Here is a 27,884-nt window from a genome sequence, read left to right as displayed (position 1 = left end):
GCCTTTCTGCTCACTTTAACAAGAGAGTTAGCACATTTTTCTCCTCAGACAGGCGCAATTCCAGAGCCAGGCAGAGGACTCTCCCTTGCAGTGCCCTGGCAGCCCGTGCCAGGCGCTGAGGCCAGGAGGGACCGGAGTGCTCGGGGGGGTTGGGAAGCTGAGAGGTGCACAGCCCCTCACGGGCCGGCACAGCCCTGCCCAGTGCCCCCGCCGCCTTTCATCCTGGGAATGGCCGCGGAGAGCAGCCCGAGGAGGTTTCGGATGAAAACCCTGGTAGTGGGCATGGGCAGTATGCCCACAAGCGCCACAACTCCCCCGCTGACCGACGCTGTGAGGGGCGCTCGGCAGGGGCACCAATGAAGGGCGGAGCGCCCGGTAAAAATCACCTGGTGGGCGGCTGTGGCTAGGTGAGGGGCGGGCCCTGCTCCCAGGAAACCGGCGGGGGAACACAGTCTCAAGCTGAGCCAGCGGAGGTTCTGGTTGGACATTAGAAGAATTTCTTCAGAGAAAGTGCTCGGAAGGAGCTGCCCGGGGAGGTGGCAGCTCCTGGAGGTGTTTAGGGAGAGTCTGGACGCTGGGCGCCACGCTCCGTGTAATGGATGAGGCGGTTTAGTGGCCGCTCCCCTCCTGCGCCGCCCCGGTGTCTCCGTGAGGGGGCGCGCGTGCAGCCCGCCCGCAGCACGCGGCGGGGCCCATCGGCGCGGGGCGGGGCCGGCGCGCGGGGGGCGGCGGGACAAGATGGTGTCGCCGGGCGCGCTCCGCGTGGTGCGCTGCGGCGGCGGCGGTCAGCGCGGCGCCAGGGCTGTGTTCTCCGCCGACTCCAAGCAAGTGGGACGGGGGGCCGGGGCTGTCGCGATCGGGAGGGCTCCTGAGCTCCGAGCGGGGCTCTACCCGCCGGTATCCCCGCGGCCTGCGGCTGCCGTGGGGCGCCCGGGCCCCTTGGGCCGGGGTAACAGCATTTGCCCCCTGCAGGTACCTGCTGTACGCCTCGGGGGACTTCGTGAAGGTGCACAGCGTGAACACCGAGGAGACCCTGCTGCTCCTGTGCGGCCATGCCGACCTGGTGACCGGCATCCAGCTCAACCCACACAATCACATGCAGGTTTGCGGGGGGAGGTCTGGCTGGGAGTGGCCGGGCTGCCCTGACCCTTGTGTGCCACCGCGGGGGCTGTCCCGGGGCTGGCTGGAGTTTGGGAAGGGGCTGGCAGTGATTAGAGCACCGTCGAGCTAAAGTTTCGCTGAAATCTAACAAGGAGGGTAGAGCTATGCCAGTTTCCTACAAACACAAGTATGAAATGTCATGTGGATTGCGCTCCTTGAATGGAATGACAACAAAACGGAAATACAGCGAAATTTCCGGTTGAAATTGATTGAAAGAGTAAAAGAGACATATGAGAAGATCAGAAATACTGTGGTTGGTGTTCACCCTTCTGTATCTGCTGGTAGTGATGCAGATGTGACTAAATCCCTTTAACTTGCCCAGTGGCTCCCTCTGCCCAGCCTACCTTCCCTGCTCCTAGTTTGCTTGGGCTTTTTTGGTGTCTGGATATAAATCAGACTTACTTACCAAGAGGGACTGATCTACATATTAGCTTTGTAAAATTAGATGTTCCCATGGCAGGTATCCGTGCAGTCACTCTTTGTGACAGTGTACATTTTGAATGAGAGTAATGGTGTTGTGTTTGCACTTTATTTGAAGTCAGCACAGAGCTGGTCTCTATCCTGTATTTTTTATTATTCAGTTACCTGGTTGTGATTTTATGTAGAATCTGGCTTTGATATATTGCTATTACTTATATAGTTGTTTTTGTATTTTTTATCTTCAGCTCTATTCTTCCTCTCTCGATGGCACCATTAAGCTGTGGGACTTCATGGATGGCATTCCCATTAAAGTATGTTCAGTTAGTCCTGTTAAGAGCATTTAAAAAATGGGCACAAATCAGTCTGAGATGGGCTTTTCTACTATGAATACAACCTAAATCCCATCTCATTATGCCAGTGAATGTGTGATGATGATAGTGATGCAGATCCTTTTGGGGAAGCAGGTGGGAGATGTCCTGACATACTGACTTTGCTACCTACTGTAGTTTTGAGTCCAGGGTAGCTCTGGGAAATGTTCTGCAGTTTGGGATACACCAATAGGAATTGGTCCAATGGCTTGAAAATGTGGGCTGCTTACTCTTGTTCATATTTCTGCTAAATACCCATCTCTGGGTGTGCCTTTGTATTAGGGATAGGGTGAGGCTTTTCAGTAAATCTGATGTCTCATATTTTATTCGTACTGTTTTAACATTTGTATCAGTCCTTGATAGAATAGAGATGTATTTGTCTTAGAATTGAGAATTTTATTTAATACATGAACCTTTCTGTAAGACATGATTTCCTTATTTCAAAGACATGTGCACAAATGTAGTGATTGTTGATTTCCTTCCCTTTTTTTTTTCTTTAGACTTTTACTGTAGGACCCAAACTTCTGGCACTGTACGCGCTTGCTAGCGCTGAGGACTCGGTGTTTGTTGTCATTCCAAAGAAGGGTGAACGAGGTACAGTAAAGGCAGCACCATCCGTGTCAGGGCTGTCATTCTGTGTCTGTGACATTATTCTTCCACCTTAGGCAGCAATACCATCAGCAGACTTGTCCTATGCACAGCATGCCTAGGTATTTTTTGATGGGATTTTGTCTGCAATAAATACACCATCATCCATGTCATCTCAGTCATTCTGTGTCTGGGCTGCTGTCCCAGCAGTGGGCTGTGGGCTGCAAGAATGAGCTTTAATATGTTAATTCTGAAATATTTTTTAAAATCCTGTGGCAGATCTCTAGTACTGCAGTTTGTACCTTTTTCATTCTCATTCTGTGACATCTGTCATTCCAGTATTTATCTAGAAGAGTGCTTGTCTTTGCTTTTGAAGCATGTGCTGCATGGATGTGGTCTCATAGATGCAGTTCATCTTTGAGCAGTGCTCACCAAGGTTCAGGTTGCACTACTGAAGTTGGGTATGAGTGCTGGGGATTACTCTTCCACCTTGGGCAGTAACCTTAGGCACATATTACCATAAATGGACTTCTCCTATTCACAGCATGCCTAGGTATTTTTTGATGGGATTTTGTCTGCAGTAAATGCAGCTTGGCCTTACTGTGTACTATAATATATTGCTACTTCAGAGCAAGAGCAAATACTGTGCAGCTTCCCTTGGATTCTTCTGCTTACACTTGTACTGATACCCACTGTCTGGTCCTCGTTCTTCAGTGCATCTGTTGGTTTCAGGCAGATTTTTTTTCTTTGGTCAGATACATTCCAGCTGGTCTCAGTTAAGCTGACAAAAGGAGCAGGCCAGGATCTGGAAGGCAAGGAGCTCTCAGTGGTTCTGGATGGTGTTGGTGCGTCACCGAAGCAAATTGCCTTTGGAAGAGAAGTATGTTCACATCTGGGTTTTTTTCTTCTCTGGGTGTTGGTTGGTTGGGGTTTTTAGCTTCTCTCAAATGAACTCTATGCTGTTTATGCCTTTATACAAAGCACAGCAGTACTGAAACAAAACTGGAAATAAATTAATCAGTGTAAGAACTATACTTTTTTTAATATTACCAAAACAAAAAAGAAACTTTGACACTTATAATGGGAAAGTATTTACTCAACATCAGCTTACATGTTGTCTCCAGAGTAAAGTATTTTGTAGTGAAATGCACTTTATTTTTTCCTTGTGTGAAAATATAATCTGTATGTCCTAAATGGCTTTACTTTAACAGGATTCATATGTGGTGTCAGTGAAGGATGTGAATCTCCAAGTTTATTTTTTTAAACTGAAATTGTTGAACAGGTAAGAATAAGAATGAAAATGTCAGGTATTCATTCAGTCTGATATTTCCTAAATGGTTTTTACCTCATGATGTGTGCACACATGGTCTCATTTGGTTTTCTGCTGGAGGGGATGTAGTCACTATACAAGAAACTTCCTGTAGAAGTGAACTATGAGCAGATCAGTGGCAGTGGTACCTTACCTTTGCAGCTCAGGAATGTGTTTTTTTCAGTTAAATACTTAGGTTGATGCTGATCTGAAATAAGTGACATTGTTTGGATAGGGCCCAGGTAGTGGGAGGGAAGCAGGAGAAAAAGAGAAGAGAAAAAGAAGCAAAACCTTTCACCTTGATTGAAGGTGAAGAATTAAGGAAATCAAGAGGAAAATAAGTCTGTCACTATTTTTTGAGAGTGCATGTAGCCATAACAACTTGAAAATATTTAATTTTTCTAATCAGAATTATTTTTTATGTGCACTAGCTGATCCTTTTGAAGATCTGTTTTAGAAAAAACGAACTAACTCTCACAATTCAAGTTCCTTTCTTAACTTTTGAAGGTTTTCTCTAAGTACAGCGAAGACAAAAGGAGGAGACAATAGCTTCAGTTGCGTCGTGTGCCATCCTACAGAGGATTGCATTGCAACTGGCCATGCTGATGGAAAGATTCGCCTCTGGTATGTTCATTTTGTTTAGATGTGTATCCCATGAACTCCTCTGACTGTAGGAATTAAGTCAAACCTGAGCAAAGCACTCAAATTTGTTCTTAGCATTGCCATTTTCAGAAGTCAGAATGAGCAATGAACCTGCACTGCTGACAGTGTATGTGTCAGGTGGAAAAAATGCCTGTTTGATCTTGCTCCATTAAATCTAAACTTGGGTGTAAAAGGTAATGTAAGAACAGCTGAAGTAACTCTTTATGGGCAAGTAGAGTCCTAAAGAGAGCACATCAGTGGAATATTTGATTAAAAACACTACATGGTTAAGTTGCTTCCAGGGCTGAGTTGCTCAGTACATTGAAGATGTGAGGTGTGGACAGGAGGCTTGTGAAAACCTGTAGTGTGGTTCCTTCCCTCCTTCTGCATCACTTGAGGGTAGGATAAACTAGTCTAGAAGTTAGAGGACAGGATGATATAATTGATTCAGTTCAAAGTTTCCTTTTGTTTACTCTGTTGCTGATGTTCTGAGTAAAGAATTGCTTTGTTCCTCTCCACACAGGAGGAATTTCCACCACAAGAAAGCATACACATATTCTGCACTGCACTGGCATCATGATACAGTTATGGATCTGGCTTATTCTTTGGAGGGTGAGTAAAAGAAAAACAAAAAACAAAACAAAGTAATAAAAAAACCCTACCAAAAAACCCCAAAAATCTCCGTCAGCCAAATAAAACCTTAGCAAATTTGAAGTGTTGCAGTAGACAAAGAAGAATTTGTAGAAGGTCCAAGTTTGTCCACTTACTAACAAGTTAATTTCTAGAATTTTAAGTGTATCCAGGAAGGATCTGAAATAAAAGCTAAATGAATTATTTTTATATGCATTTTGATTGGCATTTATAATGTCAGATATCTTGCTCTTGTTGTAGAAGAAAAATCCAGTCTCTTCTCCCTCACCTCCATTCTTCCTCCCTCCCCTTCTGTTTCATTAATAGTACTGATGAGTTCTTGCCAGTTTTACTTGCATCCAAATAAAACAAGCCAGTCTTGTCTGAGCTGAAACCTGCTGTCAGAAATACTACACCTTTATCTGAATTGTGTGATCTGAACTATTCTTCTTAAGGTATTTCTTACTGCAGAGTACTTTTTACAGAACAATTCAGCCATATCCTAACACAAATATTCAGCTGATTTAGAAAGTGATGGGATCTACTACTCCCAAAGCATTGCTTATTCATTGTAGACACAAGTTCCTGTTACTTAATCCAAGTTTCTCTAGCAATTTAACAGGAGATAATGAGAAGCATGTCTTCTCATTCTCAGTTTAAAAAGTTTTGAGAAACTCTTGTCTGTCATTGTAAAGATACAGGCTGCTGATTTTATTTCTTTTTAAGCAAAACCTTTTAACTGTATATTGTTGCTGGAAAAGGAACCAGGTTGCTGAGTGGTGGAGTTGAATCTGTTCTAGTCCAGTGGCACAATGAATCTTCATGCCAGAAGGATTTCCTGCCTCGTTTGGGGTCTCCTATCGAGTGCATCTCCATGTCCTCTGACGGCATTCTGTGCTGCACCCTGCACACAGACAACAGTAAGCCAAACACATCCAAGTATCACTTCAGTGGAAATGCAAATCTGTGGAAGCCTTAGTTTGTTGATTTTGGATGAATTAACTAAGAACTGCATAAAATTTCATTAATGATCTAAAAAACAGATTATTTTGTTCTTTGATCAGTTCTGTGAATTTGCTTGGTGACTGCTTACACTTGGCTTTCCTCCTTGGTGTCATAAACTGGGAAAATATACATTTACAGTACAGATGGTTACATGAAATGTGTGCCTTTTGCAAGACTTGGTTTGCTTTCTCTTTCAGGAATTTCAATAATCAACAGCAACCTAAGGTTTTCCAGAAGCATTCAAGGGCTAATCAAAAGTAAGTGCAGTAAAATTTGTCTTCCACTTAGTGGGTGGAATGTGTCACTTGACAGCTTTGGTCATTTGTCACCTAAATTTTGTTTTCAGGTAGGGATGTCAAGACTGGCCTAGTGGTTGATCCTAGAACGAAAGCTTTGGTCCTGAATGGAGAGCCAGGCCACTTGCAGTTCTATTCCCTCCAGAGTGACCAACAGTTGTTCAGTGTAAGTTGGATGGGCTTGTAACAAAACTTTAACTTACTCAGTTAAGTAACTTATGCATCAGGTTTTATTTGAAGACTTAATATGGCAAATGGAAAAAAAACCTTGCAGCTATCCCACGAGGCTGGATTCCAGGCTGATATGTTCTTGGTTTTATCTCTGTTCATGTGCTAAGCAAATCTAAATATTGATTTTGAAAAAAGTACTCTAAAACAATGTGCTATCCTGTTAAATGTCAAAAATTTGTATGTAAAACACCTTCAAATTATTTTTCATTCTTTCCGTCACTGTGGAATGCACATCCTCTAATTCTGCTTTCCCCACATGTTGGCATTGTTCTTCATGCCACAGCCTAGTCAGGTCTAACTGGAGTCCTCAGAACATCCTTCCTCTGTGGTTTCAGAAGTGGTATCTCTTCCAGCTCCACCTGAATTTTGAATACCCTGTGGCCTTGCTTTGCAGCTGGACATTGTGCAGCGCCAGTACATCCACCAGGCGGGCCTGAAGCAGTCGGAGCTGGTGAAGGTCGCGTTCAGCGCCCAGGGCACCTGGCTGGCCACGGTGGAGGAGAGTGAGGAGGTGGCTGACCCCGAGCTACAGCTCAAGCTCTGGTTCTACAGTGAAGAAACACAGAGGTAATCGTAACAGCTGGCCTTCCAGCTGTCAGTCACACAAATCCCTGCACACAGGTTGCCTTGCAAAGGCAGAGTTTTTCCAGATCTGTAAAGTTACCATGCACACTACAGTGTGTGCAGCTGAGCACAGAGTTGCACTGAATACACACAGGAAGTGATTGCTCTGGATCTATTTTACTTACAAAAATTAGAGACTGTTGTAACCATGGGACTTAAATTCAGCTATTTTCTTGGTATTAAAAATCATGGACCTGACAGAATGGTTCTGTAGCTCCTACAGTTTCCCCACCTCTGTGTAATCCATCATTAATTGGTTAGTCCTTCTCCAGAGGTTCAGAAGATTATAATTTTATTGTTGGTCTTTGTCTTAAGCTAACATATGCATCTAGCCTTTCCTTAATTTTCCTATTAAAAAAATTACATTTTGACTACAAATTATTTTCTTAAAGAAACAAGGTAAAAGAAAGCTACTACACAGATCAACCACATAACTGATTTTCTAAGTAATGGAAAGACTGCCCAGGGTTCAGGCTGAGTATTTGAGATGCTTGCCTACTGATAATTTGTGGTGCTGGGCTACTGTATGGAAGCCATTAGGGAAACCTGATCTGTTAATGCAATACCATTTAGCTGTCTTAATTAGAAGTTCCTTTGATTGCTCTTCTCCCTGCCCATTCTAGAATCAGCTTGAACTGAAGTCTTCCCCAGATTCCAAATGAAATAGAATGGCAAGCTTTTGCTTTCTTTCCCTATAGCTTTGCACTGAACACCAGAATAAACACGCCCCATGACAACCACATCACAGACATGTGCTTTCGTGACATGGCTGAACTGGGAGATGACTCTCTCATACTGGTAACAACTGGGAGAGACTGTGTGTTTAAAGTCTGGGTGATGGTAGAAGACTCTGATCCAGAAGGTAAGCATGGCTCAAAAATAACTTACTTCATCTTGTAACATAGAACTGTAAGAATAACCTGAGTTGAAAATTAACTACAGTGCCATTTGAAGTTATGCTGTAGAAATCAAGACCTTACTTTCATTTGCTTAGCCCCCTGCATTGATCTGCTGCTGCTGCTGCTGCTGCATGAAGTATTGTGTTCTGCTGAGCATCCAGTGATGGAGTTCTGCCATAGTTCCACAGTATTAGCTTGATTTGGAGGTTCCTGATATAGCCCAAGACCTTGGCAAGCTGCTGCAGAAGGGAGTGGCAGCCTGTGTTCATTGGCTAAAGAACTATTTGTGGTAATGGTTTTTCCATGCTGAGAAAATGGATATTTGTCAGTCCTCTGGATTGGCTTTTCATTTGAGACTCCTGCTCAAAGGAGCAGGGTACAGAAAGTGTTACTGTGTTTGAGCTGAATTAGTGTAAAATAATAGCACTTCTGCAATTTGACATATCCACCACTTCAGAGTTCATTTTTTGAACATCCTTCCTTTCCATTAGGTACTTGAACATTATAGAATGGGTATGTAGGTAATTCTGAGATACTTTTAATAACCAAATTTAACCTCTTGAAAGACATGCTGGTGTCCAGTTCTTTCAAACACACCATTTGTGTATGTTTATTGATTGCTCTGTATGCCTTTGGATGTGAAATACAAAAGATTTCCAACATATTAATGTCCTTTTACTTAAATGTTATTACAGTGTCAGTCACACTTAAGTGAAGTGGCACTTTCCTGCCACTTGGCTGTCTTGTCATTTCCTGTTCCTAAGTAGTTTTGATAGTGGTGTTGCTGAACTGCTTGCAGTTTAGTAATCTGTTTGTCTTTTCATGGACAGGTGAGAACATGTTCAAAAGTACTTTAGCGCTACTAGGGTTTCCATTTGGCAGACTTTGCCAGACTTTCTCTTTCCAAGCTCTTTGTTCCTCAACTGTGGCTGCTCATGAGAAGAAAGACCAAACCTGTGTCATTTACTGTATTAGTAGTAATCTCCCCAATGGTATCTGAAAGAGTGTTTGGTTTTGCTTCTTTTTTCACAAATTATTCTGAGGCTAAATCATATTATAACTTAATGAGCCGATATTTTGATCTTCAGTATAGTGTCAGATGGGGAGGAAAGATTTTTTTTCCCCCCCCCTTCCACAAAATAGTTTTGTATCTGCTGACTGGTCTGGTTTTGTTTCATGGTACATGTGAAAGTACCAATTAGTGGTGGCTGCTGTGCTGCATTTGCCCAGTGGGGCAGAGTAGGAATGCTCAGTTAGAAAGGCTTGACATGCTGCAGCTTCTCTGCAGCAAATACTAGTTTAGCAAAGAGCTAAAGAGCTCCTCAGTTGAGCTCACTGGTATATGTTAACTGCAGCAGGTCTCTTGCTGGGCCCCTAGATGGTGCCATGCAGTTGGAAGTATACAATCTTTCCTGGCCTTTTTTTTTTTTTTGATTTTTTTTTTTTTATTTTATTTTATTTTTTTACAGGCAGGTCTTGTAATCATCAACTTGTAGCCATTATATAAAGGGTAACTTAGCATAGAGTGATTTTCCCTTTTTTCCATCCTACTCAAGTGTTTTAAAAGCATGCTGTAGGAATTATTTTATACTGGGAAATGTATGTTAATGTGGTAAGTATATCACTTTGCTCCAGTTTATTTTCTGGTAACTGCCAACAGTGGGAAATGTGTCCCAACCGAGTGCAGTGGCAGGTGAACCAACAGAAGGAAGCATGCTGGTGGGTCACTTGGTGATCCTCAAATCTTCTGTGAATGAACCATGAGCTTTGTTGGACTCAAATGCAAGCTGTGTTCAGATTTTAAATAATGCTCCTGTGTTCTTGCTAGAGTTATGACAGAACAATTTTTCCAGAACAATAAGTGTTGAATCTACTTGAGTATCATTTTACCTAACCTCTGCCTCTGTGAGAGCACAGTTAATGGAGTTGGCAAACTAAGCATGAATATTGTACCCTGTCAGTCTCAAGGTTCTCTGTTCAAATGCAAACCTGATGACAAATGAAAACCCTACCAGCTGCTTCTCATATTAGAACAGGACAGATTCTCTCTACTCTTCAAAAATTGTGAAAGAAAACTGCCTTGCCTTGTAATAATTGAATTCTTTTTTCTTCATGTATGGACTTGAATTACCTGGCTTGTTCATTCAACGCAGCGCACCAGAGTGTGAGCTGGAGCTGTGACTTTGTAGGCAGCTACCACAACTACCAAGCCACGAACTGCTGCTTCTCAGAAGATGGCTCTTTGCTTGCTGTTAGCTTTGAAGAAACTGTCACTGTATGGGATTCACTTACTTGGGAGCTTAAGTGTACATTTTGCCATCCACCTGGAAATATAAGGTACATTTTTCATCTGCTCTTTTGTCTCATTTGAACTCTCAGAAAAGAAAGAATCAATTCATAGCAGTCCATGACCTTGTATATGTTCATAAACATATACACATAAACACTGAATTTATCAGTCTTAAATTCATATATAGAAAAGACTAAAATGGCTTTCATTTATTTTAAATGTTGGTTTAAAATAAGATTGAGCATTGCAGTTTATTCTTACTTGCTTATGTCTCTTGTACCTCTCATCCTTAAATCTGTATCATGGAGCACACAAGTCGTGTTTTGATAGCACTTCTCTTTTCCCCCATTAATCCAGGGCTGAATCAAAGTCCTGGAAAAGTGTAAATGCAAACAGTTGGTTCATTATTGGTGTATGCATGCATGCAAATGGAAATTATATGAATAAACCCATAAAGGCATGATGACCTTACTATGTACTGTGAAATACATATCTTGATCCTCTGTAACCTCTGTTCAAAAATCCATGTTTTCCTGGCAGACTTTCCCAGCAATGCTCCATTGTATGCTGTCTTGATAAAAGACATCAACATTGTATGGTCACAATATTTTAAAGACTCTTGACACAAAGAATCATAGCAGCATACAGAGGTTTCTCCCTTCGCTGTGCTGTGTGTATGTTTGTAAGCTTTTGTGTGATGAAGTCTCTTTTATATTGGTCCTCTAAGATTAGAAATTGAGAGATGTTATTCTGAAACTGGTGTGGAGGAAAATTGTGGTAGGTGTTCTGTTATTCTCAAACAAGAGACTGAGAAATTAAATCACATGTTTTCTTCAACTGGAGCAGCTTCTCATAACCCTTTTTTAACTACTTGTCTCATTCTAGTTCCTAAACAATAGTAGGGCTTCTTTAAATATTAAATTATTTTCCAATCCCAATGTGAATACTTACAGTTATGTATGGGTTTGTAATTTACTTTACAAATTTATGCAACTTTAAATTATCAGACTTATCTGACAGTTGTGTGTGGAGTTTCATGCCACTAGAGGTGAATGCAAAAAGCAATCTTTGGATTTAGATACTGAAACTAAATCATACCTAAATGGTTTTTGTGACTTGTCAGTAACTGCTACATAGAAAAACAAAGATGAACTCTGAAGGTAACTAATTTGTTTTGACTTTTTGCTTCTGTAGGAACATCTGCTTTGGGAGACTAACATGTTCCAAGTACCTTATTGGTGCCACTGATTATGGCTTTCTGTGTTGCTGGAACCTGCTCACTTGTGCATGTAAGATCAGCTTGAATGTGTGCTAGAGTAATTGATTACTTGAAATTACTGTGAAACCTTGAAATAATTCTAGTTCAGTTCCAGATTTAACACACTACAAAATTCTCTGTGGAAATGGGATTATTTTCATACTTAGGATAATATCCTGTCCATGTGCATGTGCTTTGTGTGTGCAGAAAAAATCTTAGGTTAGGTGAATGATGACCCAGTAATAGGTAGTATTTCTTACACTTGTGTAGGAGTTGGTAGCATTTGTGTGGTTTTATTCACCAGGGAATGAGTGGGGTTGCCTCTTCCAGCAGCTAAGGCCCTGTGTATTGTTTGTTTGACCTTTTGTTTGGCTCCTTTTCACCTCTGCCTCTTGCTGCACTTGCTTTTTAGTGGAGTGGAGTGCCCACCTCAACATCGTAGTTCTGCAACCTGATCCCCTTTCTGAACATATTGCTGCAGTCTCATGGCTCTCCAAAGAGTCCAGCTGTAAGTACAAAGCCTTCTTTCACAAGTCATAATCAGCAGAATTTAAAACTGGGGAAGCACAATTCCTAGGACAGGTTTTCTTAGAACTCAGACCATGAAAGCTGGAGAGGGACTTCAGTGTGCACTTGCACCTGTGGAAACTGAGCCATATCTGACAGCAGCATTCAGATAAAGTGTGTTCCCTTTTCTTCCAGCAGGTAGTTTAAGGTACAGGATATATCTCAGGATTAACCACACTTTCTGGGTGAGGTTCTCAAATGTTCTTGACCCTCTCTTGTAAATGCAGAACCGTGCCGCTACATTTTAGAGCTCCGACATTAAGATAATTCTTCCTACAGAAATGTTAATTTCCAAGTGTGTTCTCTGGACTGGAGTATCGTGAAAGGTCCCTTATATTATTGAGCAAAGTTATCCAGTTATTTGCCTGTGAACTGGTGCTTGGAAGCAATCCTGTCCAGCCTTCCTGGCTGAGATACGTAGGGCTTTGACAGCTGGCCAGGAGTGTAAGAATTTCCTGATTTTAAAAAGAAGATATTTTTGGTTTTTCAGTGTTTGTGTTTAAACCAAGTGAGCCATGGCCAATCTACATCCAGAGAAATCTTTGTAAAGAGAAGATCCTGCTTGCTGCCTTCGTTCCAAGAGATGAACCTGAAATGATAAGCTCAGAAAAATACTGTTGGCTAAGAAAATCCCAGCTGTTTTTTCTCACAGATACACAAGTAAGGAATAGTATTGGCAGGTGGTTCCTGGGGAAAAACTGTTTTCTTTAAAATGGATTGATAGGAATTCAAAGTTCTGCTTATGAGCATAGGAGTTCCTTTTTTGATTTCATGTCATTGTAAGCTGTGCTCTGTTGAAAGCTTTTAACTGCCAAAACAGCCTAAGATCAAAATTATTTACTGGTTTTCTACTGGTTTTCTACTATTCTTGTGAATAATTTTATGCTGCTTCATTGATACAAGACACTAGATAACATGGGAACATTGTCTATGCTGTTTAACTGAAGCACCTAGAAGCTGATTGTTCAAATGCTCCATGTGATATTCAGTTTCCCTGTGATTTTTTGGATGGGGGTGTCGGGTTTTTTTGTTTGTTTTCCCAAAAGCCTATAGAACCTCTAGGTCCATTTTTGCTTCTCTTCAGTTTTTTTACAAAATAAAGAGGAAAAGATGGTTTTGCCTCTTCCACTTGACTGATAAAACTTTTGGGCCCGTTGGAAGCTTCTGTAGACAAGCTATGGAAACATAGAAAGCAGTTTCACATATGATAACTGTGCTACATCCTTCTGTATTTTAGGAGCTAATGACACTTAGCACAAAGTCTCTGGAAGAAAGGCTCACACCATCAAGCAAACAGGTACCTCTCATAGAACTTCTGAGATGGGCAGGCCAGTTCAGAATTCTGATGGTGGTTATATTGTCATATTGAAATTCCCTTTCGTCATGGAAATGCTCACCAGATCCTTACTCGGAGTCCCAGGCACTTAGCTGAAGGGGCAGTAATCTGGATTGGTTTTTTTTTTGACAAGAAGTGCTGTTTGTAAAAAAAAAAAAAAAATTAGGTTGAGATGCTTTCCATTTCCCCTGGGGGAAAAAAAAAAGAATACTTTTCTAAAAGATTCAGCTTACATAAATGAAGCAAAATGTTTGTGTAAGCTCTTTCCTTATCTTGGTTTCTTTAACACTTGGAACCTTGATTGTGGTCTGAACTGTGCTTTCTAATGGGGATGAACAGTTGTCAGTCAGTTGTGACTTACCTGTGAGAACGAGTTCCAGAATTGCATTCCAGTATGTATTTCTGTGGAGAAGTAGTCTGGGAAATTGGATTATTTTTTTTTTTAATTCATTTTGAAGAAGTTAAAACTGTAACAGCAGCATTTGATTTATTTGGTTGGTTAGATCAAGTAGATCAAAGTAGAAGTTAGTATCTTTTTAATACAAAATGCTGTGGGACTGTGGGCATAAGCAATCAGTTTCTTTGGAGGGTGGGAAAATAATCTGGTGTTCAGATTAAAGTGTGTTGATGCAGGAAAATGCCAGAACTCAAGGTGCCATGTTTTGCTTCCCAGTGCATAATTGAATCTCTCTGCAGATGATGCTGGAGTATAAATAATCTTTTGGTTCTGTGAAATCAGAAAACCCATCCTTTGGTTTTCTGGCACATGCACCACCTTCCATACTTGGAAGTTAATAGGTAGATCAGCAAACTAAAATCCAGTGTTCTTGGGGCCAGATTTGGAGAGTTTTGTAACCCTCTGTGCAGGATTCCCTCCAGCCACCTGACAGAGAATGAGTATAAAGAGCCAAATTTAACTCACAGCTCAGTTGAGTTAAATTTGAGTGTAGGCTTTTCTCACTTGGGTTTATTCTGAATTTTGGTAACTTAAAAGGAAATAGATTTGTGACACTAAAATTCTACTTACACTTTTTCAAGCTGGCAGTAGAAGAAAGTCTTCCTATGACACCATTTAGTGTGCTGCTGGGAAAGCACAGACGTCAGCAAGCACAGGAGGATACAGACCTTGGAAAACCAGTTGTTCATAATAAGCAGGAGCAAGCTTCGCCTGCTGTCAAAGAGGTAGGAGTAATTACAGTAAAAGTAATTATAAGCAAAATCACGACAAACAAAGCCTTTCATAAAGTTTTTGTTTTATCTTTGCAGCTTTTGCACACTCCAGCACACGTTTTGCCATCTGCTTCCTTCCTCTGCACTATATTTATTAACTCATTGCTCATTTCCAAAGAGAACAAAAGGTAAGAAAAGTTTAAGAGCTCTCCTTAGTTATCAGAGTTACTTTAAATGATGTCAGTCTTTGTTTGATGTGTAATAGCAGTTTTCCAACTCTTATTCAGTAATTTAGTACAATACTTCAGTGTGGTAATGGTCAGGCTGTTCAGTGTATTGGCTCTTTTTGTTGCTGTTATTTTTGCTGGGTTTTGCATAATGTGTTTATATGCAAAACACTGCCTTTTACACTCAGATGTTCTCTGTGAATTTATTCCAGGGATTTAATGGCTTTTTAGTTATTTTTGGTTAAATATTATTTGAAATTACTGTGACTTGCTGCATAACTTTTGGTTTCATTTTCTAGAAATACCAGTAAGTTAGAAGCTTGATCTTAAGAATTTGTGTAGAACTCAAATGTCATTTCTAATTAAGCTACAACATACAAGTGTATACTGTAAGCACATCTAAGTTTGGCTTACAGTGCATTAATGCCAATTTAATAGAGTAGTTTGGTAGGTACTTAAAATTGTAGCTTTCTCCTTTGGGATCAAAGGAATGCAGGCACAGGGATTATGACAGTGTCTTCTATTAGGATTAATATCTTGTCACTTACACTGAAGCCAGTTCAGTGATTGCATTTTTGTGCCATCTCTTCTTCAAAGTGCTTCATTAAACTCTGCCAGGCCAGGGATGAAAGCCTGTCCTTGCAGTCAGGTGTTGGTGAGGATTTGCCAGATGGGCGAGCGGGTGGTTCACAGGGCCAGAGCTCACCCAGGAACTCTCACAGCTCCTGGTGTGCCCTGGCTTCTGCCCTGCAGCCTGTTATGGGTCCTGGCTTCTGCCACCTTGGGCTGGCCACTGCTGCAGGATCTCTGACTGCATGGCACAACACAACAGCCACAGAACAGTGGCAGAAATCTAATACATGGGAACTTGCATCTAGTTTCAGTCCTGAAGAATGTGAGAGTTCAGTGACCTGGGTAAATATTTGCATTTGCAGAGCTTGTACTTTGACAGCAGTGACTGGTGTGGCTGTGCATTTAAAGGTACATGTTACTGTAAGCACTGGGCCCTTGAAGATTGACCACAATTTATCACTGGATTGTGTATATGTTATACAGTGGATGTCTTATTAGTAGTAAATGCTTCTGTTTTCCTTGGCAATATGATATTACTGTGTGCTTCCCCATTTACATTTTGTGAGTGATGAATAGTTTGTGCTAGAGCAGATGATTTTTAGAAGAGCAGTACTGTTTTGCCATGCAGTTCACTCTTAATAGATCTGGAATATTTATACAATAGACACTTGCATTAATACTATTAACTAAGGCATTTTAAATTATTACAGTTCCACATAATTTGTTGGAATTGTGCTTTCTACTTCAGCACAGGCTTAAAACTTTTGAACTCAGAAGGGAACAGCCACTTTAAACATCTCTCTATGTTTAGAGAAAAAAAACCAAACAACCAAAGAATTTTTTTCTTTCCTAGTAACACTCTAGGTATTGCAGCAGTTTTTAAGACCAAGTGACCCTTTTCAGATTTGAAAGAGAAGAATGACCTTGAATACTGTCTCATCTCCCAGTATATCCAATGTTTCTGATCCTGTAGGACTGCAGTGTTGTAACATTTGTCATAATGCTGACCTGCCTGCTCTGCAGTTACCTACTATATTACAAGAAAGAAAACTATTTTAAGTTTACTTAGAGGAGAGCTATTTGAAAAATGGCTTGAAATTGAGATGGCAAGAGTAGTATAGTAAGTAGACTGAAAGGAAAAAGGTAGACTGAAATGTAAAAAAAAGATAAAATCTTGTTTACTCAGTTGTTTGCATGATACTTCTCCCCTATAGTACTGCAGTATGTGAGAGAGCACCTATTAATTGGTTTTTTTCCAACCATCTTCCAGTGCTGAAGAAGTTGCTGATGAAGTAGAAATGGAAAGTGAAAAGGCAGAGGATGATTCAGATGAGGAAGATGTCACAGCAATGGAACAAGAAGATACAAGCCATATGGAATTATTGGGAGAGATGACATGTAAACTGTCTAAATCCCAGGAAAAGGAGCTACGAAAAATAAGAAAAATGGACTACAGCTGGATATCAGCCTTCTAAACAGACATCTTTCTTTTTTTATACTGCAAGTTGAAGCTTTGTGGATTAAATATTCTTTAAAAAATTTTTTCAGGTCCTCTGGCCAAAAATTTTATCAGCTTCTCTTTCCGAAGGAATGCGGAAGAAGGGGGAGTGATTAAAGTTTTGAAAAGCTGATTCTGCTCTTCGTTTATTACTGATTCTCTGTGACCTTAGAAAATGCTTAGCCTGGTTTGGGGGCTCCTCCCCACTGCAAATGTATTTAAAAGGCTAATAGCAAAACTGAGTTCGTTATCTGGCTTGTGATCAGTTAGCAAAGTGACAGCTCAGCTGCTGAAAATCTTCCCTACTGAGGCTGGGTTACTGCTGCCTGCAGTTGGTGACAGAGCTTAGCTGAGGGTGTGGCAGGGGGAGTCTGGGTGTTTCTTGGTGCTGTATGCAGGTAAGTAACAAGTCTCCTCCCCAGAGGTTCCTCTCCAGCTGTTGAGGCAGATGAGAAGTGGTTTAACATGCCTGGTTAGAGAATATAGATATCAATGTTTGTGGAGTTCACAGAGTACGGAGATTCTCGGGTGGAGGGTGCACAGGGTATCAGAGCACTGTGAAACCTTTCCAGATATCAAGACAACTGCATCATGTAGGAGATGCATCAGTTCATGCAACAGCCAGTTTAGCAGGCCTTTAATGCATCAGCTGCAATTCCTATATGTCACTTAACTATGCAAAGCAGAGTGTGGGATTGGTATGAAGTGGTGAATTTGTGGACATAAGAGTGAATACAATCTGTGGTGCTGCAGTATGAAGGCAAGCAGATGCAAGTGGTACAGGTCACTAAAAGCTCTGAAGAAACAGTGTTTTGCTAAAACTGTTCAAATTAAAAATGCTGGAACAAGACCAATCCAACATTCAGTGAAACCTGAGTTCTCCTTACTCTGCCTTTCCAACAAAGTGGAGGACCCTTTGCTTCCTCTGCTGTGTTACCATGATACAGTGGAAGGCAGTTATTGGCAACACTTACAACTTTTTTGGGGGAAATTATGCTAGAACAGACAAAATCTGTCACTTCCACCCACGTATAGAAATACTGAAATTCATGCTTAGGCATCAAGGAAGGCAGCTCAGAATCATTTTCCTAGGAGGTTTCCCTTTCCCATTTTAACACCAAGGCAGTGCTTGCTCCCTTGGTGTGCTGGCAGGTCCATCAACAGCTGCTGTGGGGTTAAACAGGCCCAGGCTGCAGCCAGGGAGGAAGGGAGGTTGTGGAGCACCCAGAATGTGGCTCAATAGTGACCTGGACATTAGGAGTGAGGTACTTGGGATGCTGGGCCTGCCATGGTGAGGCTGTGGGGGATGTCTTAAACCCTGGGAGATGGAAACACTGCCATAGAGGCAGGGGCACTGAAAAGAGCTGTTAAAAACAAGTCCATGAATAGGTCTGAGTGCTGGCCTTGGGGAAAAAAAATGCCCAAACTTAGTTTTAAACTCATTATTATAGAAAATGACCTTTTAATTCTGTAAATTTGACTATCATGGATGTCAAAACATGAATGTGAGGATACTTCAGAAGACAACATTAGTTTCTGTAAAGAGCTTTGGAATGTCTGCCATGCAACTTGAATTGAGTGATGAAAGTCCCTTGCACACTCTCTATTTCCTTCTAATCTGACATTAATGTGAAAAATAGTTCATGGATCCAGTTTCAGACTAAACCAGCCAGGGCTAACTTGGTCCCAGGGCAACAAGGGGCTTCTGTAGCTCCTCATACAATGAAGTCAGGTACCACAGCTCTTCAGACTGCCACTACTTACGACTGTGACATTTTCTTCTATCGTAGATTATTTACTAGGACTAGTATTACTGAGAATTTTAAGGAAAGTTTTTCATAATCAGGCATTTTTCCTTTCCTGTTGGTATGCAGAAAAATACCATTTTAAGACATGTAAAAGTTTTTCCAAGTTAGTTTCCCTGTAAGTTCATGTCTCTTATTTCTATCACACTTACAGGGAGAGAGGAAAACACACCCTATCACAACTCTGGCCAGTTTTGTGCTTTTGCATTTTCTCCCTTTGTATAACAGCTTTTTAGATAAGCTCAGCTGTAGCTGAAGCAAAAAAATTACAGCTCTCCAAATGTTAACAATTTTTATTTCCACCCCTCTTACCTGCAGAGCTGAAACTGAAACAACCTTTTCATAACCTTGGACCCAGTGGATCTTCCCCTAAAAGTTTTAACAGAACAAATAGAGAAAATTATTATTGAAGACTGTAACTGACAAATTATAGGTTTTGTAAACCCAGAAACATTAAGAAAGGACAGGAAGATAAAAAGTAAAAAGATTCCCCCTCCTCCTCCAAAATATGCACCATAAAAGGCACACTGAAAGGTTTTATTATTTTTTCTTAAATAGTTCTTTTCAGCTCTGGGAAAAACAAGTGTGAGTTGAGCAGAAATCTCCACATGTTGCAAAAGTGCTGCTTCAAAGCCTGCTGGTGTGTACTGGGTCAGCAACATTTAAGCGTGGCTTTAAAGGAGGAAACCTTAATATCTGTTCATGTGGGGGTTTTTCAAATTCACATGAAAGTCAAGTGCTTTCCTGGAAGCCAGGCTGGCATGAGCAAAAGATAATTCATGTGCAAGTCAGCATCTGAAGGTGCAGTTCAGCTTTGTGTTTAGGCAGTAATGCATTCTTAGGCTTCAATCTTTTGTCATTACTGAGTTGGTTTTGCTTTTCCCAGCACACTGAATGTACTGGGATAACAGGGGGCCCTCACTTTGTAGCTCTCTCTGTGTATTTTCTGCTCAAGAAGGAAATACATTTCTGATTTCAGTTTTACTACAATTAATAGGCACGTTCTTGACCAGCCTTTTAGAAAATGTCTTCTGACTGATACAGAAATTACAACAATGAAGAATACAGAGGGAGGGCTGCTTTGGAATGCTCTAGTTTTAAAACAGTTCTCTGCTGTTCCTTCATTTTTCTTTTCTTTTTTCTTTTCCAATCTTGTGTATCTCAGTAGCCATAATCAGTCCCTGTATTTACTGTGATGCCCTAAGTCAAATCTTAATTTGATTTTTTGGCTTCTGTTTCTTTCTTCTAAAGGCTATTTTACAAGATTTTATTTTTCTTTTATAGAAAGGCACAAAAGATCATAGAGAAGAAGATTGAACGTAATCTCATGATTCCAGTTACATGTTAAATACAACAGGTAAGGAAACACCTCTGCAACGTGTAGAGGTCAGTGTTCCATGCCTGTGGGTGCCCTGTGCATCACAGCAGGACACCAGCTTGCACAGGAGCAGTCACAGTTTTATTTAGGCTGAGGGACAGAACACACAAGGGTGGCAGGTGCCTAGAAAGGGGCTTGTTTACTTCCCAAATTTTCCACTCAGACAAGTGGACAGACAACATGAGAGCCTGGAAATCCAGCAGCTGTGGCTGGCATTACAAAAAATAAATATACAGGCAAGAGCTTATGGTGCACATCATGGCAATGGGCTTTGACTGAGGGGCTGCTCCCCTGAGACCGCTCAGGTGTTGCTCTAAATGCTGGAGAGCTGACCAGAAATTCCAGCCCATTTGTTCCACAGAGACTGAAAATCTCTGCTCTTCCCTGGCATTTTGTGAGGCCCAGAGCAGTTATTAGTTAACAGCAGCTGCACCGTGTGCCCTGTCCTTGGTGGGCAGACTTGGCAGGGAGGCCATGGGAAAGGGGCAGTAGTTGCTGTGGATTTCTGAGTTCAAGAACCGGAGAAAAAACAAAAACCCCTGCAAACTGTGCCACGTGTTTTAGGATCACTTGGGTCTTTGTATTTCACTGGTTGGCTGGCCTTGGGGAGGCTCCTGCAGATATCTCAATGTGCCAAATCCCAGCCTGCAGTGAGCCTTCTAAAGCACATGCTAACAGCCAGAATTAGAACCAGCAGAGAATAGGACAGGGGAAAACAACAACAGCTTCAAATGTAACTCAGAGAAATCTGAACAGACCTTCTGCCCCAAAGCAGAGGAACTGAGGTTATTTATTCTTGCCAGATACTAGACCAATTTTGCAAGCCTCTGATAAAAGCCATTCTGTGGTGTGGAATCTGTTCAGTGCTTACCTTTTCTGACAAACACAGTTTTTCCTAATAAAAGTGATCTTCCTTTCCTGCAAAATTTCTGTGCCATTCTTCAATAAGAATCTGTAGAAAAAAATGAAAGCATGCTATTCTATTTCCTTTTGAATAAAATAACATCCCTTTTCTTTTTGCTTTTTTCCTGGTCCTTAGCAACACCAGAACTGCCCTTCAGCCCTTCTTTGGGCTAATTGCTTACAGGTCAAATATTTTTCTGACTAATGTGTAATTTCAAGGGCAAAACTTGTCAGGGCCATTTAATACATTTCTGGGAAGTCCTAAAGCCTGTTCTTTCTCTGTTCTGGCTTGTACTCCTTGCTGCTTATCTTTCTGGTGATGGCAGAAGCAAAGGCAGCAATTTGTCCATCAGCTAACACCCCAGTGCTTCTCAGCAAACCCCTCTCCCAGAACAGAATCCCTGCAGAGCACTGGTTTCTGAGGATATCCCAGTTCAGACTGAGCAGGGCAGGTTTAGCTTTAGCCTCTGCACAGCATTTCCTTGGGGAGTTAAGTAGTAGGCTGTAGTGATGTAAACTGGAATTTAGCCAGGGCAGCAAGGTCATTCCCCTCTAAGGTTGCAAAAGACATTTCAATAATACTCTGAACAGCTCTGCATTTTAACTGCTTCACTAACACAAAGGGTGAGCTTGTCACAGTAGGGTCTCTTCACAAGATTAAATCATTATCAGAGGGCAGAAATAATGAACAATATTTGTGTTTGTACTGTAAAGCCAACTCAAAATGAAATCCCTGACAAAGCACCATTTCACTTTTTAGTCCAGGGTCACAAAGTCACATTGCCAACAGCAAGGTAAAGCACCAAATCTTAAAATACTGCTCTAAGCAATGTTCTGAGTTGTATGTGTGGTTGGAAAGTGAATGTAGCCCAAGCTTCTTACAAAGGATTCCTTGTTAATGTTGTTGGTAACAGAGGGAACAAAGCCTTTAGGTAAATACCACCATGTGGCTGTAAGGAAAGTTACCCCACAGCTCTGGAACCTGCCTATCAGCAGTTCCTGAGGCTGTGGTTTCTCAAATGCTTTGAACACACCATGGAAAGGAGCATTCCCACCTCCCAGCTGACAGCTGCTGCCTGCTGCTGCATCTCCTGTGCCAACACAAGCTCCCATTGCCTTTGTGGGGAGCTGGCTGGGGGAAACAATCTGCACATAGCAAAACCAGATAATACAGGAATAAATAGTTTAAGATGTTCCCAGAACTGCAGTTCCACTGAGAACAGGGCAGGATTTTTCTTCCAGAGGTTTTTCTATGCTCAGAACATGAAGTTTTAATGCTATACACCAAACCTCACTAATTTGTCCCAGAGCCTGTCCCTTGTGCCAGGAGAGCTGCAACCACACCTAGACCATCCCCAAGAGATGTTTGTTTGGTGTGATACCCGAGAGAGCCCAGCTCTCATGCAGCAATTCCTGGTTTCCCCTTACACCCTCTTCCTCCTCTCCCAAAATAATAGGTAAATCAACAAATAAAGCAGTGGCCAGCAGTTCAAAGAAAATACTTTAAGGCTGATGGCATTAAACTGCTGAGGGTGATTATTCTATTAGCTTCTAAAATGAAAGCTGTTTAGAGAATTGTGAGCTTTTTAACATGTAAGTAATTATCATGATTGGAGCCATGACCTTTGTCTTCTGTTGACCCTTCCAGATGAAGCTGTGTAACTAAGAATTAGGCTTATCATTCAAGAGCAGACATTGCAGCCATCAACTCATCTCATTTCTTCATGAGAGCAGCAACAAAGGAGTAGGGACAAGGCAGTGCCCAGAAAAGCAAGAGTTTTTGCCAGTTTTTCAAAATGGCTTTCTTATACTGCTAGCTCCTTTATTTTAAACTAGCTAAATTATCCCAGCCATAAAGCTGCTTATCAATAGTTATTGATGCCTCAACTTCTGCTTGTTTGCAGGCCTTAGTTTATTTTATTTTTAGATTTGAGACTGTGATCAAAGCTTTGAATACCTTGGCTATTTGATTTCCTTTAGTGACCAAAGGAGTTTTCATTTCTTCCTCAAACCAGTGGAACAAGCCAACAAACAAACTCTCCAACATTATCTGAAATGTTATCTCTCATTTTTAGTCACTGACTTTAAAAATAATAAAGTAACTTGGCTCTCTCATAAAGTTTGCTAGTCAAAAGCAATGTATAATTTTCACCAAAGTCAGACACTTCTGTAATGACAGGTTTTGTTCAGGCTAAGTTTCCCCTGGCCTTTGAGCTTCCTTGGCCCTGCTCTTCTCTTATTTGCAGTCCTTGCTCTTCTATGGAAGAAATACAGGGAAAGCAGGGACATCCTTCACAGTTCTCTTCCTTTTCCACTTTGAAAATGAAGTTTAATGTTGCACAAAGTTCCTCTTATTCATTAAAATTATGTTAAGATAAGTTCTCAGTATGAAAGACAGCTGAGTCCAGCCTCAGGAGGAGGCTCAGAGGGGGTCTGACTCCTTGGGCTGCTGCCCTGTGACCCAGCAGGAGCACAGGGACTGTTGGGATCACGGCTGCAAGGACAGAGAAGAGCAGATCCCAGGGCACATTGCTTTAGACTCCTGGTTTTTCTTGAGAGCTGCAGATTGCTCCATTTCCCCTATCACTCCAAAGAAGGAAAAGTACCAAAAATATAAACTAAAAAACAGTGCATGAGCTCTTAGTACAAAGAGACTATTTAAACCCTGAAATATCCCATCCTGAAAAGAGCCCTTTTTCCCTTGGCATAGTGCAAATGAAAGCTGGATTTCTGAGAACTATCACATCTGTAGGAAAGAAAATTTTTCATCGTGCTTGCTCCATCAGTCTGTGCAGTATGTTATTTCTGGACTGCATATTCTGTGAGTAGGCTAGGGATACAGAGACAGTTTATCTTTCCTTTTCTGTGAAATCTGCTAGCTGATCTCAAGGATTAAGTGGAAAGAAAAACTCACATCAGTTGCAAAATAAATACCCACTTCTAAACCAAGAGGTTAAATGAAGCCAGAAAACCACCCTGAATGCCCATCAGTGCAAATCACCTGGAAGCCATAAATAAAAGCTTTCCAATTAACCAGCAAAGAATGTTCCAAAAACCATCTCAACTCAGAATAATGCAGTGTAAGTAGAACCACTTACAAAATAATTAAAGATGGGCTGAGATATACAAACAGTGGAGATTTCCAGCTGCCCCTCTCAGCTCAGAGGTAAATCAAGCCACTTACACAGTTCAGGTAAAACAATCCAGTAAATCCTGTAGAAATGGTGCAAAGATCTCTCTATAGATAGATAAATATAATACAACTGTGGATGGATACCATTGCAAACACAAACATGTCAAGAAAAGGAGAGCTTCCTATTTACATTCCAAAAATTTCAGAAGTGCTTAAATGGTTTTCCAGACTAAATACAACTGTGTGATGAATTAACATGGAAGTCCTGCATCCAGAGAAATAAATTTTAAGCATGCTTAGCTCTTTGTTAAGAGAGAAGGAGTCTGCAGAGACTCGCCGGTGCAAGAGCAGTGTCAGCAAGCAAAGGAACAGCAAAGGGGGAGAGGCTAAAAAACCCCTTCCTTAAAGCTTTAGGAGAAAGCAACCCAAGAAGTTCTATGCACAGCACAGTGTTGCTAGTTTTGCCCATCAGTTTTTGGGTTTGGTTTGATCTCTGATGAGTACTTTTCATCTACCTGGAGCATTCACGTCCCTTTTCCATATGAATCTTCTGGTGCTGAGCCCCAGACTCCTCTTCATGGGATGTTCATGGAGACTCTGCTCTTACAGCTGCTCATCTCAATTAACTCCCTGCAGTGCAGCCTCCTGATCCACCAGGGCCAAACCTGACCCAAGGGTTCAAAAGTTATTTGGGAGGGGAGCGGGGCTGAGGGAGACACGCACAGAAATTGCAGGGAGTTTCATTTTCCTCACGGAACCAAGGCAGAAATCAATTCCCTCCTTTTGTACAGCTCCCTCCTAGGCACTGATGCCAAGTGGGAGAGGCAGCTGCTGAGCCTTTTCCCTGAGCCCACACACTGGGCCACCTGCAGTACCAGGGAGGGAAGAGGGTCCAGATGATCACACACAAGTGCACAGGGACAAGAATCTCACATTAAGACCCTGCTGATCTATCTAAAATACATTCCAAAAAATGAAACCTAACAAATTCAGCCTAGGTCATTGTTCTAAACAAGAATAATTAGGAAAGAACAGAAAGGAGGATTCCTGCAGGCACAACAAATGGACTTGAAAGATTACTGAAATTTCCTAAGTGTTTTATTACACTAATTAGTGACAAGCTGTTCAACCAGACACAACCCAAAAACTCTGCATGTGCAACACAGCAACTCACAGCACAGAGAGCAACAGATTCAGTTTGACTCTGGGCAACAGTTAGGTTTGACTCTGGGTTTTACTCTAAGCTTTGATTTTTTATTTTTGTAGAAGATCCTTTTTTGCTTTTAGTCCCTGATTATCAGTTGGAGCTTTATAGAACTGATATTCCTTTCCTGTAGATTTACTGAAGTCTTATTCTGTAAGAGTTTTCTGTAGCATCTGCTGTTCTTCTTTCATCTGTTTTGATCTCTGCTGTTCTTTTAATTACTATCTCACTAGTTTGCTCCAAACTCACAGGACCTAGAGCCTTGCACCAATACTTTTTTCTTAAAAAAAGATCAAAGCTTTAGAGAGGAGGAAAATACAGATGGCATCTGGAAACTCTTTTGCTTCTGTTTTGATTTCCACACACAATCAGGCTCTGGACATCACATGTGTGGTTCTTATAGGTGAGGTAGAGCTTGCCCAAGCAAAGCCCTGAGAGGAACAGTGAATTTTGCTGTTTCCAATCCTGCACACTTCTCCCACTCCCAGGGAATCAAACAGAATGCAGGAGACAGAAGAGTTCACAAATAAGAATAATAGAGTTCACAGCTGCTTAGTATCCAGCCTGAACTGTGGAAGAAGCCCTTGTGCTCAGGTTGATGTGCTGAATGTTTGTTACAAGAAAGCAGAGCTGAGCAGGACAGGTGGGCTACCTTCATTAAGGAATCGAAAATGTGCTTGTTTCTGACATATTTTTTAAAAAGATTCAGGAGTTACAAGGAAAACACATCTAGACTAATGCAAATGTGGCTATCATCAAAATAAAAAAAATATTAACAGCTTAACAGAACTCACAAAACTAAAATTTTTAATGAATTATTTGTTAAAACTTTGTTCTCTCTAGGGAAAAAAAAAATCTTTCTGCTTAACAATAGGGATTAGGTTAATTTTCCTAACATTTTACTGAAATAATCACTTTAATTGTCATTTTACCTTAAGTTTCTTAATAACTACAGGCTCAGATCTATAGAATTAATAAGAATGAAACCAGCAGGGTTCCAAGGAAATGATCTTGGGATCTTTAGGTGTTGCTATTTCTCAAGAAATTAGAAGAATAAGAAATGCCATAGCAAACATTCAATTCAAAATGCTAAATTGAAAAGCCTACCTTTTTATTAGATCCAGTCAACACTAATTATTTCTAAAGTAAAATCAGAGTGGTACAAAGCAGCTTTTTTTTTTATCCTGTATTCATTTTCCAAATTCAACTTGACTATTCATTAATGAGATCACACTGCAAAGAATGAAATGTGAACCAAGCCATTGTGCAAGTTTGCTAATCCTGCATTTACTTTTTGCCCACAAAAAGCTTAGGAGCTCATGTTCATAAAAGAAAATTAGTGTAAATGAAAGAAATATCTGTTTAAGGGAAGAAAAACTAGAGTAATAGCAATCTGGGAAAATGAACAATTCAGAAATGCTGAAGTGCCCTCTTGGAAGGTTGTTACTGAGAGATTCAAAACAAGGGGGCATTTCTGGGGCTATTTTCTGTAAACCAATAGTGAAATAAGGCTGTAATGTGCATATTGCAGATCAGAGGGGTTGGAAGGTACTGGCAAATATTAGGCAGGTCCAAGTTTTGCGAGGGAGAAAAGTTATCATTGCTTTTTTAGACTAGGTAAAGCCTGTCCTGTCATACCAGGGGTGTCTGCTGCCTGAACAGAACACCAACATCATCTGTGCAAAGGGGGCTGTGGGTGCACTGGCACTAGCTGAGATGAGAGCCAGCACCAAACATCTATTCCAGATATGGTTCAGGGGGGACGCTGCAAATGGATTTGTCTTTTTTCTTGACACACTGCTGGAGACAAAATCCATCTTAAAAGCCATTTCTGGAGGCTCAAGTTTATGGATTTTATGGCTTTGAGGATTACAAACCAAAAGGCAACAACATCAGACAAAAACCAGCCAAAACCCAGGCTGATTTCCCAGCCACCTTCATGCCCCCAGCTCTATGAGCAGTAATATTTGTCATTTGAGATTATGGGCTTTGGAGGAATAGGGTTGGTCAACTCAAGGTGTTTCATTTGCTGAGTTTGTAAGTCCCTCGAGCGTGGGGTAAAATCCAAACAACCCTACAAAACAGCTGTGTTTGCATTTAAACAAACATTAATTGATTGAAGTAATGAGTAACCTCCAAAAATGGTTTGGAAAGTTCACAGCATCCTTCAAATGTTTGTAGACTATTAGAAATTAACTAATTTAATTTTTTATGTACTCTTTTGCTACAGCTGTATCTGGAAGCAAGGGGTGGAAGGCACACCACACTTGTGTGTAATGGTTAGAAATAAAAGAAATATGGGTTAAATACTCAGAAAGGTTTTCTTGACAGTAAATCTACCTTCAGCCTCCAGTTTCCAGAGAACACAG

The 27,884-nt window shown here is 41.1% G+C and overlaps 1 protein-coding gene and 2 long non-coding RNA genes across 9 annotated transcripts; 1 reads left to right on the top strand and 2 right to left on the bottom strand.

Moving 5' to 3' along the window:
- The first annotated feature begins 415 nt into the window (after nt 1-415).
- WDR75 (WD repeat domain 75) lies at nt 416-17,225 on the top strand. 4 transcript variants are annotated; one of them, XM_018911729.2, is made up of 21 exons: nt 416-479; nt 973-1,102; nt 1,827-1,892; nt 2,450-2,543; nt 3,293-3,417; nt 3,749-3,819; nt 4,354-4,470; nt 5,012-5,100; nt 5,880-6,038; nt 6,321-6,380; nt 6,470-6,585; nt 7,045-7,217; nt 7,973-8,136; nt 10,327-10,510; nt 11,658-11,752; nt 12,134-12,229; nt 12,779-12,948; nt 13,526-13,585; nt 14,663-14,806; nt 14,891-14,982; nt 16,865-17,225. In XM_018911729.2, exons 2-21 carry the CDS (start codon nt 1,097-1,099, stop codon nt 17,067-17,069), a joined length of 2,286 nt encoding a protein of 761 aa, XP_018767274.1. In that variant the 5' UTR covers nt 416-479; nt 973-1,096; the 3' UTR covers nt 17,070-17,225. The 4 variants fall into 4 exon arrangements, with proteins under 4 accessions (XP_018767274.1, XP_018767276.1, XP_030097457.1 ...); XM_018911731.2 differs by having other exon boundaries at nt 425-473; XM_030241597.2 differs by lacking the exon at nt 416-479 and adding an exon at nt 580-592.
- LOC108961723 (uncharacterized) lies at nt 3,424-14,775 on the bottom strand. Of its 4 annotated transcripts, none has more exons than XR_007777981.1 (4): nt 14,652-14,775; nt 13,986-14,041; nt 13,590-13,762; nt 3,424-3,539 (listed from the first exon to the last, which is right to left on the bottom strand). It is a non-coding gene; the product is annotated as an uncharacterized LOC108961723 (long non-coding RNA). The 4 variants fall into 4 exon arrangements; XR_003946339.2 differs by lacking the exon at nt 3,424-3,539 and adding an exon at nt 10,640-11,034 and having other exon boundaries at nt 13,686-13,762; XR_003946340.2 differs by lacking the exon at nt 3,424-3,539 and adding an exon at nt 10,640-11,030 and having other exon boundaries at nt 13,686-13,762.
- Nucleotides 17,226-19,177: 1,952 nt separating the features above from the next.
- LOC127059811 (uncharacterized) lies at nt 19,178-25,114 on the bottom strand. The gene is made up of 3 exons (XR_007777973.1): nt 24,827-25,114; nt 21,147-21,227; nt 19,178-19,266 (listed from the first exon to the last, which is right to left on the bottom strand). It is a non-coding gene; the product is annotated as an uncharacterized LOC127059811 (long non-coding RNA).
- Between the last annotated feature and the right edge of the window lie 2,770 nt (nt 25,115-27,884).

The sequence above is a fragment of the Serinus canaria genome, chromosome 7 (genome assembly GCF_022539315.1).
Source record: "Serinus canaria isolate serCan28SL12 chromosome 7, serCan2020, whole genome shotgun sequence".
NCBI lineage: Eukaryota > Metazoa > Chordata > Aves > Passeriformes > Fringillidae > Serinus > Serinus canaria.
This window is presented reverse-complemented; position numbering and strand designations above follow the sequence as displayed.